The 23051-nt window shown below is 30.0% G+C and overlaps 1 protein-coding gene across 2 annotated transcripts in view; it reads right to left on the bottom strand.

Moving 5' to 3' along the window:
• LOC124371894 (prominin-1-A) overlaps positions 1-23051 on the bottom strand; it is a 69965-nt gene that overhangs the window by 3614 nt on the left and 43300 nt on the right. For both annotated transcript variants that reach the window (XM_046830264.1, XM_046830269.1), the window contains exons 13-15: positions 4286-4420; positions 2419-2577; positions 1208-1317 (exon numbers count right to left, since the gene is read on the bottom strand). In XM_046830264.1, the coding sequence (XP_046686220.1) occupies positions 1208-1317; positions 2419-2577; positions 4286-4420 (404 nt within the window). The remainder of the gene's footprint in view (positions 1-1207; positions 1318-2418; positions 2578-4285; positions 4421-23051) is intronic.

Here is a 23051-nt window from a genome sequence, read left to right as displayed (position 1 = left end):
AACGCTGGTAACTACAAACTCTTAAATGTTTAAAATCTGTATTTAAAATTGACCTAGAGGGAAACATTGAACAGTTCCAAAAATGTTGTATTTTACTTTATTGAAATTTGAGAGTGATTATTCATTACATTTTAATTAGAAAAAACAATTACGGGTTCAACAATGTAATGTAATGTAAGTTACAAAATAATTGTTATAGAATCAACAAAAATGCAATGTTCTACTAGTCCCAAAACATGACTAACACACAAATTATTGTTTTCCATCTGTCTGTATGAATGCCATTGAAAAAATGCATAAATAATAAACACTGTAAGTTACAGTGCTGTAGTATTGCATAAGTATTCTTTTTACTAAACCATAATTTAATAGCTAGTAACAAATTGGTTCACTCTACTGTCCTATTCTGTCTGCTATATTTATGATCAATTTATAATGCTGTAAGTTGAGATGCTGTATATATGTTTAAGGTGAAAATGTCTACGGAATTTTTATATCTCAATAAAAGTACAGTTAGAGAAGAATCATTAAAGACACGAAATTGTTAATTTTAATTTGCTTCTGCTATTAATATGTTTGACTTTAAATGTTAAACTCAATAAAAATTAATCAATTTTCATAAAATTATTGAAATGTATGGAACAGCATGAGTTTTATGCACTTGAATGTGGTTCTACGATGTAGAAAGTAGATACATACAATTTGCAATTTGTATTAATTCATACATTTCTTAAAAAGCTGTTATTTATTATTTATAAATTTGAATGCTACGTTATCCTAGACGCACACAATAATAGTATGAGTATATACTAAACACTATATAAAAGATATATTTCTAAATGTGTATAAGAAACCTAAGCGTCGCGATGTTGCATTGCTTGTATATAATTCTTAATTTAACCACTTTTGGTCATTAACCAAATACTTTGCTCGTACGTCTGATTATAAATTATTATTAGTATCGTAATGTTAAATGTTAAATATATTATACTGAGAAAGAATGATAGCTAATGCAACTAAAGAAGTACATGAAGCTCTGTGAACATAATCGTATGAGCCCTTCTGTACAATTTGCAGACAGTGTAAATTGTCTTTGGTGTGATATAAAATATAGCGATAACTATTAATGCGTTAACCATTTCAACAAAACCACTTAAAGTAATGTAACAAAAAGAATAAAACCATCTTGTTTATTATTTCTACTAACCCAGAAGATCTGGAGCCCCTTGCTCTATAGTAGTCTACCAGTTTCAGACACACGGGAGTGGCCGCAAGGAGAACCACTAGACACCACATGGTCGCGAACCAGTATCCGTTCTGCAATAGTAAACGAAATGACAGGTTATAACAATGAATCATCTATTATATTCATTACATTATTACAAGATAGGCCGTATATATAGTTACTTTTTTCTAGAAAATGGATGAAATAAACTATAGATAACCGCATCAACTAACTAAGATTAAATAAAAACTTTCTGACTACATGAAAATATTTTTTAATTATTCCACAGCATTTTTACACATTTAATTGTTAGTTGATGACATAATACAAAGTGTTTTATTAGTATTTGTAACAAGGTTTGCAATATGATAATAAAACGTTCACATAGATGTAAGGGAGTAAAAACTAAAAACAATATTATCAGTAACATAGTTTGATGTAGTAATGCACACAACACTATCATGGTGGCTTTGGCAATGTGCTATAGTACTGTCAAAAGCAGTGTATGTATTTACCTCGGGGATATTCAGTCCCTTGTCGAGTTGGTGGCAAGTGGATAAATTAGCAACACGACCTCCCCCGGGCATCTCTGCATTCGTTGTAAATGTATCATTCGTCCTGCCAGGTTTGACATTTTTGATTGTATTAAATTTTTAAACCAGGACTTTAAAATTGATGTACAAAATGTCTGCCATATCCGCATTAATAATATAATTTTTAATCTTTAGTCTAGTGTACCATTTCACTTTTTTCAAACGATTCCTACATTTAACTCATATTTGCAATTAAAATACCTTACACTAATTCCAGAATCTTATGTATAAAATGGGAATGGATTTGCTTTTGAGTTCACTAGGTTTCCTAAATATACTGCATTGTCTAGGATAGTTTATAAAAATAATGTGATATGTAATTTTAGCAAGTAATTCCTATTGGTAAATTGTGATGAGGATTCAAAAGACCACCTGTAGTGGAAATGCAGTAAAACATTTGCTCTGTAACCAATTTTATATTTTAGGTAAGAATTACAATGCTTGTGTAAAAACTCTCATTAAAATAAAAAAAGGTTCCTAGTTTATTAGATAAGATAAACCCTACCTACAAAGAAGGAACATAGCAGGAACGTTTGGGGCTTAACAGTTGAAAATGCAATATTTCTGAAATAATGTGCACTTTATTCAGCTGATACAGACCAGGGGATCCATTGTATGACGACACAGGAAGAGTCGAGTGTTGTGGAATATATCCCAGAGCGGCCGGCAACGGGCGACATTATTTTGGGCAGAGCTGATCACGTGGTCTCTCAGTTGGTCCAGGTAGCTCAGCAGTCGATCCACGTACTCTCGACTTTTCTGAAGGAGATGAAATTACTTCAAAAACTTCAGGAGCTGCTTTGTCAGAGTGTGATAGGTGGATATATTTATAGTAAAAAGCATTGTTATTGAGTGCACCTATTATTTCGGTTGGTGCTCCTTTTATTATATATATAATAAACTACTCTTATTTTGTATATATATATATATATATATATATATATATATACACACACACTCACACAGAACCTCTATTTAGAAATAATTAATTTAAGCAATTTCACTCGATCAGCACATTAGTGTATCTCCACTAGTGTTAAAAAGTGCCTATGGGATCAATATTATAATTTAATATTTTGACGATGGGATGTTATCCCCTACGTAAATAATGTTAAATTAGAAATTCTTATTATAAAATGTCGTTATATTCAAATCCTATCCCACTTAGCTAAGGAATTCGTTCACTTTGTAAATACTGCTAAAATGGGGTAATATCACTCATGGCACCAACGGGGAAGCCATTGGTGAAAATAAACTGTTAAATCTAAAATCTCATGGTATTTTTTAGCATGTGAATGGAATTTTAATACCAATGATGGAAATGACTACATCGTTATTCCACCCACAAAATTGAGCTAAAAAACTCACTGAGCTGATCTATCTGTATCAAAAGAAGCATTCGTCATTCCTAATAAAGATGGTCCACTGCTACAGCCAGAACTCTAACAGCACATGTTACTTTCAATCACTTACAGTACAAGTTGCATGAAGATGAATTGACCCTTGTATCGTGTTCAAGAGATAAAAAGTTTTTTTCCGTGTGGTCTAGCTCTTTGTGGGATTGATCTGTATTTTATCAATAACGACTTCACAATCGATTATTTAACTAATTGGAAACATTTAACTGTTCATTATATTTAACTTTCGAATAAAATACTATAAAGTAAATACAAAGTATAATATACAGACTGTGGAATAATGTAACAAGGGTTTGTTAAATATAAATAGTATTTTTGTTACGAATTAGTTGTTATACCGATTTTCTAAATACTCACAGAGAGTATATATGTGTTATATACTCACAGTTGAATACTCTTTTTTTTAATAGGTATAGTAGAATAAAAGCCGTCCACCACAAATCCACAATAGACAAGTTAAAACGATTATTACAAAACTATTTCAATGAACTATAGAACTAGAATTGCTAAAGAACTTCGAGATCAGCATAGACATTACTATTTGGCTTTCCACACGTGAGTGCATTAATACATTCACATATAGTTTATGTTTCATTTTAAGGGCATTTTTACGCCAGTAAAATTACATTACACCAAGGTTTTTTAAGGGAAAATGGTCCAAACTTATTTGTAAAACTTTATGGATCTCCCGAGAAATTAAAGCCGGTGCCTGTCTAATGCCGTCTTACCTTCGATACTGAATGGAAACAAGTGTCATTACAATAGACTTTTGTGCTTAACCATCATTTTCTTGTTCCTGTAAAAAAGGAGATTCCTTGACATATTCCTGTTAAAGTGATTAGAAGGTTGAATTAACTCAAAGCGTACACAATGCAGAATAATTATAAATGAGTAAAGTAACAGAATAAGTTTTTAATAACTTTACTAAAAAGTTATAATGTTATTTTAATAGTTATAAAGAGCTGAAAATGTCTGATTACGAAAAAATAATTTTCCCCCTGATTACCTGAAAGGAGTAAGAAAATAAAAAAATCATATCTGATACTGACCCTCTGAGCGATGGTTTCCCCTTGGCTATTGACGAAAAATTGGATGGTCTTTAGATGGGAGAGGGACTGGTTGACTTGTCTCTGCAGAGGACCTGTCTGTACCTCCAGCGCCGTCAGTTGATAGACCAGATTGTCCTATGACAGAAACATTTATAATAAGTGGTAAAGGCATAAATAAGTATTTTCAGATCCCAAAATACAAAGTTATTTTTTGTGGCTAATTTCTAAAAAAATGGCATTATCAGTTTTTAATGCAAATTTTTATGTTGCTGTCTATTTATTTTCTGCATCTTTTATTATTTCTTGTATATTTTTAACTTTTTCAATAAAACAGGCCAATACAGAATAATGTATCGTATAATCCGTAAACAAGTAAATGTTTACATTACCCAGTCGTTTTGAGATTTCTAGTCGGCTACCGTTACTAAATAAAGAAGTAGTAAATTAATTTTAAATGCAAAAATGATGGTTTTCTGATAATTCCTATATGTAAAATCACGAAAAGTCACGCTTATTATAATAGGATAATTTTTGTGGGAACTTTTATATACGTGCATTGTTATGACAATTTTACTGAAATAGGATCATGGTTCTTATATAACTAATGTTCCAAAAGCTACCGTTTCCATGAAACATGAATAATTTTGAAAACAATTTTATATTTAATATTGTTTTATATTAGAAACAATAACTTTGCGAGTAATAGATTACCAGGTACGGCCTTTGAACCTTTAAAGAACAATCTGAGGTATAGGAAAAACCTGGACACCTTTTCGTCTTGTAACTATGTACATACCCCTCTTCGGCATTCTCAACCAGCAGACGTCCTAGATAAACCCATTTATGTCACCAATATTAAAGTTTTTTGGGGAATAACACATACAATATTCTCTTTGTACGTTGTTGATTATTTGTTACCGGTGGTGGCCCATAAAATCCCTATGCAAGTAGGCATATTTATACTAAGGAACTCTTTGGCGAAGACCGTGATCGGTAAGTTTTTATTATTGTATGAACACATTTCTCAAATAAGAATATATATGATATATGAAGTTAAAGTTTACTGTATAGGGATACTATAACAAATATATAAAGAAAACAAGCAACATAGCACCCTTTCGTAACTATTTATTTCCTGACAAGTGTTTCAGCAATCATGCCATGATAACAGCAACTTCAAGACAGTTGTTTTCCTCTATAAAGAATGGAAAAAAATGAACAAAGGAAACTAAGTTCCAGTTATGGAGTAAATATAATTTAAACTTCAAACGTCATAAAAGAGGACTAAAGGGCTATTATTATTGAATAAAACGATGTATTCTCCGCATAAGATACATTTAAACTTCCTAATTTCAAAATAATTTACTAATTACTAGAAAATGCTTTGATTAATTAGATCAGGCTTACTTAATAAGAGTGTTCTGAAATTTTAATTAATGTGATTCCAGTTTCCCATTGCACTATACGACATTTCTAGCCACTTTGAAATTTATGTTCTCGTTTATTTTTATTAACGTTCGATAGTACAAAAGCTGATGGGAAATAATTACTTGATTAGAGTTATTCTACTTCTGGTTATTGATGAGAGAAATCGGATTTCGGCCCGTCTCTACGCTCAATAGTTATTAAACATAGTTACCTACAGGTGGTTGGAATATGGTTTGAAACCCACCTCTCTCTCTACCTCAACAATGCTATTGAAAATAATAATCATCGATCAATTGAAAGTATTGAATTCTCAAAAGTGTCTTTAATAGAGATCATGTTGACAAACAGAATAAACACATTTGTAAACAGGTTATTGTGATGGTTAATGAAGGTACTTTATTGGTTTGGTAGATTTCATACAACCTAATGTGATTTATCTATAATATTATTTATATAAAGTGTTTTCTTGTTATATAATTACTGAGATTACTGAAGAAGAATGGAATGGACAGACCCATCTCTGTGTGGTAGTTCAACAGTTTTTATTATCTCACTTTATTTTCTGGCTCTTAGTTACAAAATGTTATACATTTTATTCTAACCTTGCAAAGCCTCAAAATTTTTAAAACGATTCAAAACTGAACAATAATGATATAATATAAAATATATTACTTACAGGTAGTAGTATAGATAGTAAAGTCTCTTATGTACTCATAGAAGTATTTGTATATACCTAGAATAATGCATTTAAAATAGAGCAAATACCTTTTGTTACCTGAAAGTTAATAGATGTTTGTCACTAGTATTAAGTAATTTATTTCTGTATGGTTATATGGACATAATACAGTATTAATGAAGTCAGTGTGTGTACCTACCCGTGTTCAGAACACATGTAAGAAAATGTTATTATACATTTATTTATTGTAACAGTCTACGGTGCTGTCCTTAAAACGTATTCATATATTTAAAATTGGCTACTACAAAGTTTAACTGGCTGAATGTTCATGGCAGTCCCTCTCACCAGTTGAAAGAAGCAGATTTCTGTCGTTACGTGTGTCCGTCTGTATACGTGATATCTTTGGATATAGTTGACTTGGTGGGTTGAATTTGTTAAAAACTAAACCTCCTCTACCTCTCTATATTGAAATTGAAAATGGTAAAAATCAGTTGATCGAGACTGGCACTTCCGAGGAGCTGTTCCATATAGAGCAAACGCGAAGACTCCCATGCTGACCCTGGCGTATGTATAAAACATACATTGTAATGAATATAAGTTTTTATTTTGAACTGATACATTTTATGCAGCTCAAAACCAATTTCTTACTTAGTATAGCCATTTTCTCGTAATCTGTGTTATTTGTAATTATTTATCTTTCTGTTTTGTTTACACGGGTTTTAATTATTTATTTTATTATACATTTTACGAATTGCTATATTGATTGCTGCTTGTTTGTTTATTTGTAACTGATTCAGTACTGTATATTGTTGCCTTAAAGAACACTAGATATGAATCAAGAATGTTCTAGAAATATTTAAGCACAGATAATCTTAAAATTGTGTAGAAAATCTTGTAAATCTTTTTGTAGTTATTTCCAATAAACGTAACGTAAAATATTTTTATAGCGTTAAAAGTCTGATATTGTGTGGATACAAATTTATATTCTAAAATATTTACATCCCATAACTAATCAATTCCTAGGCTGTTTGCATCTTAGTATGTACCCAATTTTATCTAACAAAAAAACGTTTTATTAATATCTCCATGTTGTTATTAATACGGTATGAAACACAATCAAGAAGGAGTGTTTGTGTTGTTGCTGGTTTTATCTCTCTAATTAAACTAGTTATTCTTAATAAAAGTCCATCGTAACGTAGTTCTGCAAATTACAAAGAGGACAACATAACTTGCCGCCCACTCTTTAATATTGCATAATGTTAATCTCTGCGGGCTTAAAGTTACAATGGTCAGGAAGTGGGCCACTGGGGCATTACAGACTTTAGTGGTCGTATCTAAGCTTTTCATTTGTTCTAAAACCCAAACTTTACGTTGTTTTCGTGCAGTTACTTTAACTACAGTAGTGCTCTGTATAGGTAGATCCATGGATTTTACTATTCAACTTATATACGTATTTTATAGTTATAAATTATTCATCGCTTTATATAGCGAAATGAATAGTAATAATTTTATGCTCTTTTAGCAGCATTTTAAAATATGGATGATTTAAATGATAATACAACTCATTATATGTAATCCAGTGTTTGTGCTCTTATTAAAAGCAAGAACTGGACGACACTAACGTCGTATCTGTAAATGTGAGTCTGTGATGCATATGGTGATAAATCTAAAAACCATTTAAACCAGTTTTTACGATGTGGTCAACTTTATCCTCTACCAGAGTATGCATCACAAATAGATCGCAAATAAATATGCATCTGAATGCAAATAGTTCCGTTTGTTTTAACTTTATATTACATAACAATTCGTTTTTAATTTACTATGTCGCACATTTTGTTAATGCAATATGTTTGAAGAGAACTTTAACTTAACATTAATGCCATTCAGACGAAAATGTACCAATGAATCAATAGATTGAGCATTGATATCCCTCTTTCAGACATTAATAATATTTCAAGATAAACATAGTCTATATACACCTACATTTAAGCATCCTCGAAAGTTCTAAAGCACAAAGTTTAAGGCAGTTTAGTCCTGTAATATGCAACATTAGTTTTTGTATAAAAAGCTTATAAGTAAGAACAGAATATTATAGTTTTCATAACTATAATACTTAAAATTAAAACAAATTAATTAGTCGGGTTTTCACTCTACATGCGTTTGTGAAATTCTACCGTGCATACAAAGTTATAATGTATTATCATTAACATTGAAAATATTGTACGTATAAGTACGTAAATACTGTATGTACGTATTGTATGATAATTATATGTCTAATCTTTTATAATTATGTTACGTTTGGACTGAGGGTGTTCCAAAAAATGGTGGGGGATAAATAATTTCATAATTACAATAGTAGCTATGCTCAATTATGTTAATGACAAATATTCCTACCAGATCTATGAAAAAGAGATATAACTTTAAAACTTTTTTTATTTATTTAAGACAATCATTGACAGAAAAAGAATTATATTTAAGAAAATCATTTCATTTAGTAAAAGAAAAGACGTTGGAAAATTAAACATAATTTACTACAATATATAGCGGCTGAATTATATTATAAATGTCAAACACTAAGGTAAGCAATAACGTTGAGAAAGGTAAATTATACATTACAAACATTGCTTACAGACCAATTCAAAATAATTCAAAATTCAATTTAGATAGTACTATTACAGCAAAGATACTGGATGAAGCAAAGTACAGGACTGACATAAAACTGTAGATACTGGTCCTGCAACCCACAGTTTCCTTTTAAATTAAGTCGTGACCAACGAATAAAGTTTCCTTTAATCAAGATTTATTTTAAGGAATCTTCACGTGGAAGTCTTATTAACTTGGTGGAACTTAAGTTTTAAGATATTTAATGTGGGCCATAACAGTGCTAAGAAATTTGAAATCTTGTATCAACCAGGACGGAAGTCTAACATATTCTAATTGTATTAATCCTAAAAGTTTTGTTTACGTTTTATAATACAGGACAATTTTAAATTGATTGTTGTCGCAGAACGACCCCGGAGGAGACCGAGTTATTAAAAATGTGTCTTGCTTTATTAAACGACACTTTAAAACCTGTAAGCAATGTACAATATAAATAAAAGTGGGTTGAAGAAGAAAAGTGGTAAAGTGGTCTTACCAATATAATTTATATTTATCATACAATATTTGAGTGATTTTGTTATTTCATTTTTACAATTAGAGCTTATTACAGTTAATTGCTTTTAAGAACTTTTATTACTTTATTAATTTATACAAAAAATGAAACTTTAATCACCTATTTTTTTATTCTTCCCGATTTCCAGATGGGTATAGACCGGGATAGAGGTAACCAACCATCCCTTCATCTAAGGTGACATCACTGATATGGTGTCCTTTATCCCTTCTTTATGAAATCTCGAGTGGAGGTGGCCCCTATCCTTAATCTTAGCCATTCTGAATATTCCGTCACTCCGGAAGCGGTGTAAAGATATTTTAGAACTATGTGCAATGAGGAATTTCCTAATCTTTTTGTCTTAAGTAAACATCTCATACATAGATTTTGGATACGAAATTATTGAAAAAATGTCTTTCTTAACAAAAGTAATCACGGGGCGTATTTGATTCGTACTTACTAATAAAATAAGACCATAACTTTCAAAACAGTAGTGCCACTGAGAATTCGAAATGGTATAACTTAAAAGATAGTTAAGAGGAATTTACCAATTAAACAAAGGTTTATTAGCAATCAACCTGTCAGATACTTAAAGTCATGCAATTTAAATGATATCATTATGCAATTTTAATGCTGTTAATTAGCTATCCATGCTTCATGAGCAGCTGTGGCGGTGGCTAATGTTTGTGTTGAGCTAAATCGGAATATTATTGCCTCCATCAGCAATATTGGCGTCATTTTATGAATATAAAGGCAAATTTACTATAAATACATAAAATTAAATAGGTTACTATTTAATTATAGGTATTAAATGAACAGTATTGAAATGTTTGTTATACTTTCTAATAAATTAAAAAATAACAGGACGAAAGTTTGAATCATTTAATATTTGTCACGAACACACTTTTTATCCCAGGTAGTTATAGAAAATTAAGAGGTGAAAAATTTAGTTAGCTTTAATATCAACTTAACAGAAGTGTATAGTAAGGTACATTAATTAAGTTTACTTTGCTTTCCCAACATTTATACTCATTTTAATAACTCATTATAAAATAATTTAAGCATTTACGTTTACATCCAGGCGAATAATTTTAATTTATTATTTAATCACATAAAAAATTCTAAGAAGAATTTAGTTGCAGGCTACCGGAAAAATCCCTTACCCCATTAAATGTAATACAATAGAACTCGCAGCCCATGTGCTCTGATATGACGGGAACGGATTCCCTTCCCAACTATAACATTCATGTTACTATGTGTTTATACATATTTCTCACAGCTTTAACGAGATAGTTATTAAGAGACCCTTTAATCTATTGCCTTAAGTATTTTTGAAATAAGTGATTTGGATTGGAATAAATCCCCTTTTTAGTCTATAAATATCTAAGTTTCCAGGTTTCGACTCCTGAAGTCGCATAGCGGAGCAATTTTATTGAACATTGTTCAGGTCACGTAAACCGTACAAATCTATTATGTAGTTTTTATTAATTGTTTTTAAACATTCAGGGACATTGAAGGAGTTGTTCCAAAACATCAGAGTCTTTATGGTTATAGTGTAGGCTATAATATTTTAAAAGTTTGTACCTTAAACATAAAATGGAATACAGACACCATAAATTTTTGTAAGAACCACCTTAAAAGTAATATGATCTGTGGCAATATTTAGTATTTGGTATAGGTATTTGGTTCTCTAATGTACAGTTATTTGAAATGACTATTTCAGGGGCCACTTCGGCAGAACTGAAATTAAGGTACACATTCATTACATTTGGGTGAGGAGTTTCTAAGAAATTAATTTGAAAAAAACCAAAAGTATCTCTATATTACGCTACAGGGTGACGGTAGCTAATGCAATTAACAATGCATAACAAAGTTTTCTTCAATTTAAGAAGTAAATTTCAAGCTATTAATGTAAAAGTGATGTCTTTTCCTTAGAGGAAAGGTCAGTTAAAATCAACGTGAGATTAACCACTTTTTGATACATTTGACATTTCAGAAACTATTTACATAACATTGGCTATCAATAATATATATATATGTATTATTTCTTCATTTCATTTATAAAATATGAATGTCTTAGTTACCTAAGTTAGTAAATACTAGATATTGTAAACAGTAAAATCTTTCAACTAAAACAGAGAAAATTTGTTAAGAAGAACTGAATTAGATAGATTACAAAAATTAATGGAAAATAACATAGTTATATATATATATATATATATATATATAATATTATATATATATATAATATATATATATATATATATATATATATATATATATATATATAAGTAGATAGTAATATGGGGTTCCTGGCGCACTTTCGGAGCCGACCGAAAAGCAATGTAAAATACTGTTCAATGTACCATAAAGGAAGCTGAGAAATAACACAGCAAATCTCAATGAAAAATTAACCGAATCTACAGTCGTTCGTCTCCAAAAGCGATCGGTACATTACTCTGTGGAATGAAAAATTAACCAAATCTGAGCTTCTACTTTCTTAAGCTGTGCTTTTGTAAAATGTCAAATCTGCTACGAATAAAGGATTTATCTTAATAAAATTTAATCAATTTAAAACATTTTTACTAAAAACATACTTTAATAAAAAACTTTTCTACTAAATAAACAACATGAACTCACCAAGCTCTCTACAATTTCTAGCATTAAAACAGTGCAACAAAGATGAATTCAGTGAATTGCCGGTTTATTCTCAACAACAGTTGATACCGTCTTTAAATGAAACAGAATTAAAAGAACTTGTAGAGTCTTTTGCAGAAAGAACGAAAACTGCACACGTGTACACACAAAAAACGAAAAAAATAAGGGATTATATATTTAATATAATTACGAAAGATATTGAAAAGAAAGTAAAAAATAAACAAACAGAGAGTTTTCATCGTTTTTTTATGACATTTTTCCCATATTATACGTCCTTTCAAGATAATCAAGACTTAATTGATGAATTTCTTAGGAATTTTTGTGAGTATCAAGATTTATCAACACAATTCATTAAAGAGCATTATAGAATTTTTCTTATAGAATATAGCCACATTTTGTGTGAAACAAAAGGTATTACTGTAGATAATATTCCATGTGATTCCTATGAAGAAAGACACCAACTATGGTTATCAAAACAGTACTATGACGTGGGGAGGGACTGCAAGTTTTAGAGTTAAGACTTTATTCTACAAAGTTAATTGTTATAATTTCTTTATCTTTTATAGTCTTCTTTCCAGTAACAATCAAGTGTAATTTTTCATTTTTGTTTAATACTTTAATCTTTTTTTCATCCAAAACAAGTGCAAAACCATTTCTCGGTCGACCTTTTCTCCTCGGGAACACAATTTTTATTCTTAAAAGCAAATCTGCATTACCGACATTTTAGTTCCGAAAGATTGCGCTGTGTGTATCAATGACAGTCGAGGTGTGCTACTACAGACCGACCATCACGATAATCGCTTCGCCTGCGTCATATCCGTAGTGATATCACGCCGTGAGAGGCGCAATCGTTGTTTACAAGCACCATTTAGTTAAATAAATTTTTCTATCTAAATGGAGCGCGATAAAATATCATGTCCGTTCTGCAAAATAGAAATTTTAAGAAAAAACTATGATCGCCATTATAATTCTAAAAGTCATGAAAAAAACAAGCAAATTTACAATAATGAACTAAATTATTTAAGACAGTGGGCTAGAGAAAATAAAATTGCCGATCACGAAAACATGTTTAATATTGAGAAATTACGTGAATTAAAGAGAAATTTCAAAGTTGAAAAGAAAAATCTCGACCTATTTAATGATGAAAAACTTCATTCAATAGCTGAAAAGTTGGCTATCGGTACTAACGATAAAACCAAGTCTGAAATGATCGAAGAAATTGATAAAACTCTTAAAGTAAAATCCGAAAATATCATTGATGTAGAAGTTTTATCCTCAATACACGGTCTTTTCAAGCAATACATTTTAACAAACTTGAACGACAATTCCATGTCAATTTACAAATATCTTTCAATTATGCGGTCAGAAATTAAAAGTTTAATCGAGAAATTTCAAGAAAATGTTAAAAATATGAAGGGCTATCTCTCTTTGGAATGTGAATACGAACGAACTTTAGTGAATGGTGAACCGCAAACATGTCTAATGTATTTTACTATCAAAGCAGATGAAATCTTTGACGTAAACGACTTTATTACTAAGCAATTTAATAAATTAACACATCGAGAACAAACAAATAATCCAAATAAAGGTTCCGGATGGACATTTAAAAGTTGTAAACAACTAGTTTTGAGCCTTAACAAACACGAAATGATGAATGCAGGATCATACATCGATTTACCAAAGAATATCAAAGATAAAAATGCTTGTATAAATATAAAAAATAGAGATGATTTTTGCTTTATTTACTCAATAAGATGTGCTATTGAAAAACCAGAAAGAGACTGTGAACGTGTAAAGCAATACGAAAAATTTGTGAATGACGAAATATTTTCAGGTTTTGAGTATCCAATGTCTCTGAAAGATATACAAATATTTGAAAAACGAAGCTACAATTCCAAGTATAAGTATCCAACAATGTCTATCAATGTCTACAGTTTTGATGAAAATATTAACATTGTTCCGTTACAAATTTCTGAAAAATATGACGCTGAAACAAACATTGATTTATTGTATGTTAAACAAGATGATAAATCTCATTATGTTTTGATAACCGATTTAAATAAGCTTGTTTCTTCGCAGTTGTCTAAACATAAAGAAAGAAAATTTTTGTGTAGAAGATGTTTAAGCCATTTTTACAAATCTGGAGATTTAACAGATCATTTAGAAATTTGCAAGCAACATGAAGTTTGTAAGCCAATTATGCCGTTTCCAGGTCAAACAACAACATTTACTAATTATCAAAAGAAATTTTCTCATCCTTACGTTATTTATATGGATTTTGAAAGCATATTAGAGAAGATTCCCACATGCAAAAACAATCCACAAAGATCGACTACAACCAAGGTTCAGAAGCATATTCCTTATGGTTTTACTCTATATTTAGTTTCGAATGTGACCAATCGTATGTACAAGCCGATATGTTATCGAGCAAAAAATGAAGAAGATTTGCCAAATGTTCCTGCAAAATTGTTTGAAGAACTCAATAAAATATCAAAATACATAGCTACAAAATATAATTCTAAGAACAAAAAACCTATGAAATTGACTGAAGAAGAAGAAATTTCATACCAAAAAATGCAAACGTTTGTCATATTTGCGAATGGTCTGCTTATGATGTTTGGGTCAATTCAGTATGGTTTTACTCCTGATAGTTGGAAAGATAAGAGTTATAATAAAGTGAGAGATCATTGTCATTTAACCGGCAAGTTTTCGAGGCGCAGCTCATTCATGTTTGTAATCTGAATTTGAAATTTCCCCAGAACATCCCAGTTTTCTGTCATAATATGTCAAATTACGATACTCATTTGTACATATAAAGAATTGGCTAAACAATATGGAAATGTTGATTTTGATTGCAAACACCGATGAAAAATATATAAATTATTTCTGTAAATTCTGGATATGGCTATGAATTCGAAGGTGATAAGCCAAGAAAATTCATCAAGTTTTCGTTTGTAGACACGTTCAGATTCATGGCCTCGTCTATAGAAAAGTTAGCTAAAAATCTAAAGAGAGAAGACTTCAAACATACAAATCATTTTATACAGGATGGACTGAATGAGATAATAGATAGACAACCAAATGACGACGACGAGATTTTTAAAAAATTCTATCTGGAAAAGGAATATTTCCCTATGAATTTATCGACAGTTATTGAAAAACTTGATTACACAGAAGAATTGAGAATTCAAGATTTCTATTCACTATTTGACAGACGAGAGCATATCTGAGAAAGATTTTCAACACTACTTAAATGTTTGGAACAAATTAAAAAGAGAAAAATCTAGGAAATTACTCTGATCTCTATAACATTCAAGATGTTCTATTGCTCGCTGATATCTTTGAAAATTTTAGGAATATTTTGTTTGAATTGCTATAAGCTTGATCCAGCACACTATCTAACAGCTCCCAGTCTTGCATGGGATGCTATGTTAAAATTAACGAAGATAGAATTACAATTAATTAGTGATTATAATATGTATTTGATGATTGAAAAAGGCATTCGCGGGGGCATTTCTCAGTGTATTAAACGATATGTTAAAGCAAATAACAAATATATTTGAAAGATTTTGATTAAGACAAAGCCCGAAAACTATCTGTTGTACGTCGATGCCAATAACCTTTATGGCTACGGGCTTATGCAAAATTTACCATATAACGAAATCAAGTTGGATGAACCCGAAAAACGTATACAAAAGAAGAGTGGCAAGAAACAATTTTGGAACTCACTGGCGACGAAGATTATGGCTATATTCTACGAAGTTGATCTAGGATATCCAACAAATTTACACGAACATCACAAGGATTTACCTCTTGCTCCAGAACATTTTAAAAACAAACTTTGCACAACTCTACTGGATAAAACTGAATACGTTGTTCATTCGAGAAATTTTTTAAGTTCTATTTGGAACAAGGAATGGTGTTAAAACATGTGAATAGAGTTATTGCATTCGATCAGAAGCCTTTTTATGAAAGAATACATTGATTTTAACACAAACATGAGAACCAAAGCTACAAGCGACTTTGAAAAGGACTTTTATAAGCTATGAACAACTCAGTTTTTTGGAAAATCTATGGAAAATGTGAGAAACAGATGTGATATTAAGCTTGGAAATGAAGAATTTTCAATGAAACAAGCTAAGAAAAACAAATTTCAAATGCTTTAAAATCTTTGACGACAACTGTATAGCGAGTCACATGTACAAACAAAAGGTTAAATTTAACAAACCGATTTACATAGATTTTCAGTTCTCGACCTCTCAAAATTGCTAATGTACGAGTTTTATTACAACAATTAAAGAAGTTTGATCCAGATTTTGAATCTGTGTTACATGGATACAGACAGTTATTTCTAGAATTGAAACGAGATCCTTTTAAAATTATTAAAGAAAATATAGATGACTTTGATACAAGTGATTATCCAAAAGATCATGAATGTTTCACTACTAAAAATAAGAAGGTAATAGGAAAATTCAAAGACGAATTGAACGGCGAGATATTAGAAGAATTTTGTGGTTTAAGATCAAAGATGTACTCGTACAAATATCTAGATAAAAAATCCAGTTAGGTGTAAAGGAATTAAGAGAAGCGTTGTAAATAAAACAATAAATATCGAAAACTTGAAGAGATGTTTGTTCGAAGATAAAGAAGAATTTAGGGAGATGACAGTCATCAAAAGTTATAAACATGAGTTGTGTACACTGTTACCATAAACAAAGCTGGCACTGAACGCTAAAGATGATAAGAGAATTGTCCTAGAAAATAAGATCGATACAGTACCGTATGGATATAAAACAGATATATTAGACGAATTAAATAAACTTGGAAACTTTGATATGTAAATGGAAGATGATTTAATTCACTGTCACAAGTTGTAAAAAGAAAACGAAAAATATAGATTCAAAAATCGTTCAAACTCAAAATGGATTGTAAAGAATTGCTGCAAAATGTTCAAAATGTAAGACAAACAAGAGTAAGTTTATATAAGAATCCAAATCCAAAACCTGTTAAGCAAGAATTGAAGACTAAAGATGAGATAAGAGATTGAAGCTCGAGAAATTCATGCACCGGTACGAAAAAAGTTTAAAAAGAGAAAAATTATAACATTAGGAATTGACGATTTATGGGCAGCAGATTTAGTTATAATGTCTAACTACTATCGGATCAAAATGGATGGATTTAAAGTATATGTTAAATGTTATTGATACTTTCCTCAAAATAATGCTTGGTCAAGAGCTATCAAAAGAAAAAAAACGGCAAGGATATTTCAAAAGCTTTCGAAGATATAGTAAAAGATGCCATAAGGATCAATCACAAACCTCCTAACCTACTTCATACAGATAAGGGTTTAGAGTTTAAAAATAAAGAATTTAAACGATGTTTTTGAGGAAATACAACATTAAGATTTATCATACTGAAAACGAAGAGAAATCAAGTATTGTAGAGATATAACAGAACTCAAAATGAAAGAATGAAGGTTCTTTTTGAGATTAATAAAAACTTTAAAATGGATCGATATTCTTCTCAAGAAATCGTAAAAGAAATATAACGATACTGTTCATAGCACAATCAAAATGAAACCGAAAGACGTAGATTAGGATGCAGAAAAGGAGTTATTAGTTAGAGACCGTTTTCAGTATGTTCCACCTGAAATTCACACGAAAACTAAATTTAAAGTCAATGATCATGTAAGAATTGTTAGTAAAAAACAAACATTTGTCGAACAAATATAAGAACAATTGGTCAAGAGAAAATTCTTTGTGATTTATCAAATTAATAACACAGATCCTGTAACTTATAGTATAAAAGATTTAAATAATGAAGAAATAACCGGAAAGTTTTATGAATATGAATTGAAGAAGTCAAAAAACTGTAATATAAAATTTTTCTATATATAAATGGCGCATCAAAAGAAATGTACAAAGTGCAAAGAATTTAAAGATTTAAATGAATTTTATAAAGATAAAATAGGAAAGATGGAAATGCATTATAATTGCAAAGATTGTGAAAGGGAATATCATAAAGAATTATATGATAAAATAGAAAAATTAACTTTGGAAGATAAAGAATGTCTTAAATGTAAAGAAACTAAAAAAATTTCAGAGTTTAATAGTGATCACTATAGTAGAGATAAGAAAGACTCATATTGTAAAAGATTGTGTAAAGAAGAATCACCATAGATTATATTATGAAGATACTCAATGTGAATGTGGAAGAACTATAAAATGGTTAAATAATTATCAAAAACATTTACAAACAAAATATCATAATTCAAGAGTTTAACATTTTCATCGTGTAAATAATTTTTTCTATATAAATGGAGTCTCAAAAAGAAATGTACAAAGTGTCAAGAAGAGAATAGAAAAGACTGTTATTGTAAGGAATTATACGATAAAATGAACAAATTAACTTTAGAAGAGAAAAAGTGTTACTTTTGTAAAGAAATTAAAAATATTACTGAATTTAATAACTGGCAGTATAGTAAAGATAGAAAAGATGCTTTTTGCAAAGATTGTGCTAACAAAATTTTTCAGCGAAAGTTATAAAAAACAAAATGCCTTGTGAATATGAAAAAAGAATTCTACAATGGTTACCTAGTTATGCTAAAACATTTACAAACAAAATATAATAAATCGAGAGTTTTTAGTAAAATTTAGTAACATTTTCATCGTTAATTTAGATAATCTATAAATCAGTCGAGATTCTGCCATATTTGTAGTAAAAATGATTTCCGTTGGTATAAAATATTCAAAGATTCTTTTCATTTGGTTGTAGAGATTTAAACTATTTGGATCTCCTTGTCTTAATAAAATTTCCATTTCTGGGTAATCAATTTCAAGTTCTTTCAATCTTTTCCGGTATTTCTCTCTTTTGAGCTCTGATAACGTAATAAGGATATTCCCACACATGTGATTCTTCTTAATTAATACAAAAACATGGTGTTTTTTCTTAGCAAAATCTTTACATACCATATCTCTCTTCATTAATTTCCATTCGCAATTCTTGATTCTCTATTTTCAAGATTTCATTTGACCTGAAATTTGTAACTGTTTTATTTCATCTTTTAACTGCTTATTTTCGTTTTTAGAGTTTGTACTCACCATATTTTCTAATGGAAGGTAATACTTCTTTCGTAACCCAATTTTTAAACAATTTCGCTTCTGGTTTATGCGATCTCAAAATTAAAGAATAAAGTCCCAGATTCATTAACGAAAACAGTGTTATTTTGGAAGTTTGAAGTAAGCTAATTTATAGCCCCCCTTATATTTAGATTAAAATAGAAGTTTTTTATCATCTTCGTCAACGTTTATTCTGATCGTTTGCATAGATTTTCATTCTAGAATTTTTGCTTACGTCTTTAGCCTTAAACCAGATCACATTGTTTTCGTCAACAATCGTAAAGATATGTTTGTTATTGAATTTTAGTTGATTATTGAGTAGGTCTACAACTGACTCCATTTAGATAGAAATAAAATTTAACTAGTAATTTTTTATTTCAGTATAAAGTCCAGATTCATTGATAAAAACAGGGTCAGGATGAAGATTGTTAAGGGGTCTATGGGATAGACTCTTGTAATTTATACATTTCAAAAAGTTGTTTTCTTGAAAATTTGAAGGTAAGAACGATTCGTTCCCCCCCTTGATTCATCATTCTTTCGACAATCTTAAATATATTGTTGTTTTACTCTCATTATTTTAATAGATTTCCTTCAGAGTCTTGAATAGTCAGAACGATTTTATTATAATTCTTTTAATATTTTTTCTAATTGGAATATAATCGATTTCATTTGGTTTTTCACTGATTTTTGATCCATAAGCAACATTTGGGGAAAAAAGTGTACAAAAATTTCAGATTCTTTGTGTAAATGTTCGGTATGATTTTCAAAGCTAGGTTCAACGAGATTGCAGTGCACTTCAATTACATCGAACGGTCTAAATTTTGGGCGTTTTATTTCCTAAATATACCTGATTTGGCTCAATAGTTTCTTGAACAAACCCTAACAATTCTACAATAATTGCTGAAAACATTATTCTTACTGGTGATTTTTAATTGAATTTTATTAGAGAGATAATTTTTTTTTGCATTTCAAACTTGTTTTTCGTCAAAGTTTAAAGATTTATCTGATTGTTTGAATGTTTTCAGATAATTTTTAAGGGAATTTTTTATTTGATCGAAGGTATAAATATCCTTTGTTTAATCCATAGTATTTTGTTATGTTCTTCTCACTAAATCCTATGCAATAAGGAGAACTTTCACTAATATTTATTACAAAATTGTCAGAATAAAAACCGCTTAAACCGATAAAATTAATTTGATTCTTCCTCTAAGTGTATAGGATGTTCCAAGTTTAAAACTAATTTAGAGCTTTCTGAAGTCAACTTGAACAGCTTCATTTTCGCAAGCGTTGCTTCAAGATGAAAAATCTTCTATTTAAATGGAGAAATTTTTAAAGCAAAAAGATCAGATAAAACTTCAAACGTTTGAAGAAAATAAGAAAAGATCAACCAATCAGATTGTTAATTGTTGGTTCAAGTGGATGTGGAAAAAACAACTTTATTATTGAATTTTATCTACAATAGGTTGATTTCCTTATTCCAATTTGTATGTTTTTAGTAAATCTTTAGAACAGGACGCCTATAAAAAAATTACAAGAAAGATTTGAAAATATTGAAAAAAACTTAAACAAAAAAATTAACAATCATTTTATAATGCTTCTGAGGACATAGTTCCGTTAAGCGAATGTAAACCCAATTTCGTTAATCGTTTTTGATGATTGTATTTTAGAAAATCAAGACGTTATTAAGGAATATATTCGTAATGTCCCGTCACAAAAACATATCTTGTATCTATCTTTTCCCAATGCTTTTTCAAAGGTTGATAAACAAGTTATTAGAAATAATTTGAATATGTTGTGTGTTTTTAAGCAAGACGATCACTATTCGAGAAAGATTTACAACAATTATGTGGGATCTGATATGAGTTTTAACCACTTTAATGAATTGTGTGATAAAATTTGGAAAGAAGACTATGGATTTTTAACTATTAATCTAACTTTGAAGCCTAAAAATGGTAAATATTTGAATAAATTTTCCAATATAAACGTGTGATAATCTAGTTGTTTTCATGATTTTACGTTCACGTTTACGTTTCGTGTTCTCGTTTTTACGTTTCCACGTTCACGTTCCACGTTCACGTTCATGTTTCACGTTCATGTTTCACGTTCATGTTTCACGTTTTTACGTTCCACGTTCACGTTCCACGTTCACGTTCATGTTTCACGTTCATGTTTCACGTTCATGTTTTACGTTCGTGTTTACGTTTCACGTTCGTGTTTCACGTTCGTGTTTCACGTTCCACGTTCACGTTTTACGTTCCGTGTTCACGTTTCGTGTTCACGTTTCCACGTTCCACGTTTACGTTTCAAAATTTTCCTAAATAAATGGCGAACGTAACTTCTGAAGAAGCGAAAAAACTTGATCAAATAGAAAAGAAATTAATCAAAGAATTTAAAGAACAGATTCGAATTGATGAAAAAGAACAAGAATTTATTCAAAAAATTAATCAACCTGTAACATCTGCAATAAAAAATGTTGAGGGCAAAATTGAAAATGTTTTAAGCGATAATCAAAATTTGATGAATTTGGTTCCAGTTGTACGACAATTTGCTGATATTTTCACGATACCAGAATCTGAGTTTGAATTGCCAAAATTACCATCTTCAACACCATTTAGACCCTCGAATCAATTGAAGACTCTACCCCATTAGTTGAACCAATAAGTCCTGGAACAACGGATATAATAATTGTGAAATTGGTAAAAAATTTCTTCCTAGAGCAAAGGATGATAAATTTGGTTTGTATTTGGGGACAGAAAAAAGAAAAGTTTTTATGCATTGGAAATTTGCCCGTGAATTTTGAGCATAATGATATCATTATTAATGAAAAAACATATGAAGGAACTCAAGGTTTTATGGAGATTATTATACAGGCACTGATGTTTCCAAAAGACACGGTTTTTAAATATTTCTGAAGAAGACTTGAAAAAAGTATACTGACATTTTATGGAAATCTGATTCAATTTACAAAAATAATGATCCATCAACAAAGAAACCAAAGTCAAGTAAAGGTAAAAAATTATCTCAATTAGATTAAACCAATTTGGAAAAAACGAATCGAAGATCTGGTAAGAGAAAATACAGTGATAATAAGATTGAGTTACAGATATAACGACGATTTTGACAAAACTCGATGGAATTATAAATTATATTTACTGCTCAAGAGAAGGCTGGAAAACAACAATTTTTTGAACGAAAAGAAAGCGATTAAAGATTTTATTTCGAACATACTTGATGAAATTGATTGAAAAACCTGATGGAATTAAATATTTAAAACGAACAGTTTTGCCGCAATAAGTTCATCTATGATTGAGGGTAGTGGATTTTTGAATGATTTTATCAACAATTTACCTTTTGAATTACAACGTAACCAACTTATCAGTATCTGGGGCCCGGCACAAAACTCGAAAAAAAGACTAAAAAGAGGAGATACTGGTAATAAATAAATTAGATCAAGCTGCTATGGAACACGAATATTTTTTTATGCAAAACATAGAGACACAAATTCCAGACATATCGCAGATAAAGAGTTTTTGCAAGAAAAGGCAATGGATAGATTTTTATCAAAAGATGCTAGTTAGGTGAAAGATTTTGTTTGCACTTCCAACAGCTGGAGCAATGTTTTTGAAGAGAAAAACTAGGAATGTGGGAATCGAAGAGAACTTGAAAAATTTTAACTATATAAATGGAACGGTGATTTGAATATTTGTTGAGAGAGAGAATTTACTAAACAAGGGA

Source organism: Homalodisca vitripennis, chromosome 1, assembly GCF_021130785.1.
Source record: "Homalodisca vitripennis isolate AUS2020 chromosome 1, UT_GWSS_2.1, whole genome shotgun sequence".
Taxonomy (NCBI): Eukaryota; Metazoa; Arthropoda; class Insecta; order Hemiptera; family Cicadellidae; genus Homalodisca; species Homalodisca vitripennis.
The sequence above is the reverse complement of the archived record's forward strand: the minus strand, read 5'-3'. Positions and strand labels throughout refer to the sequence as shown.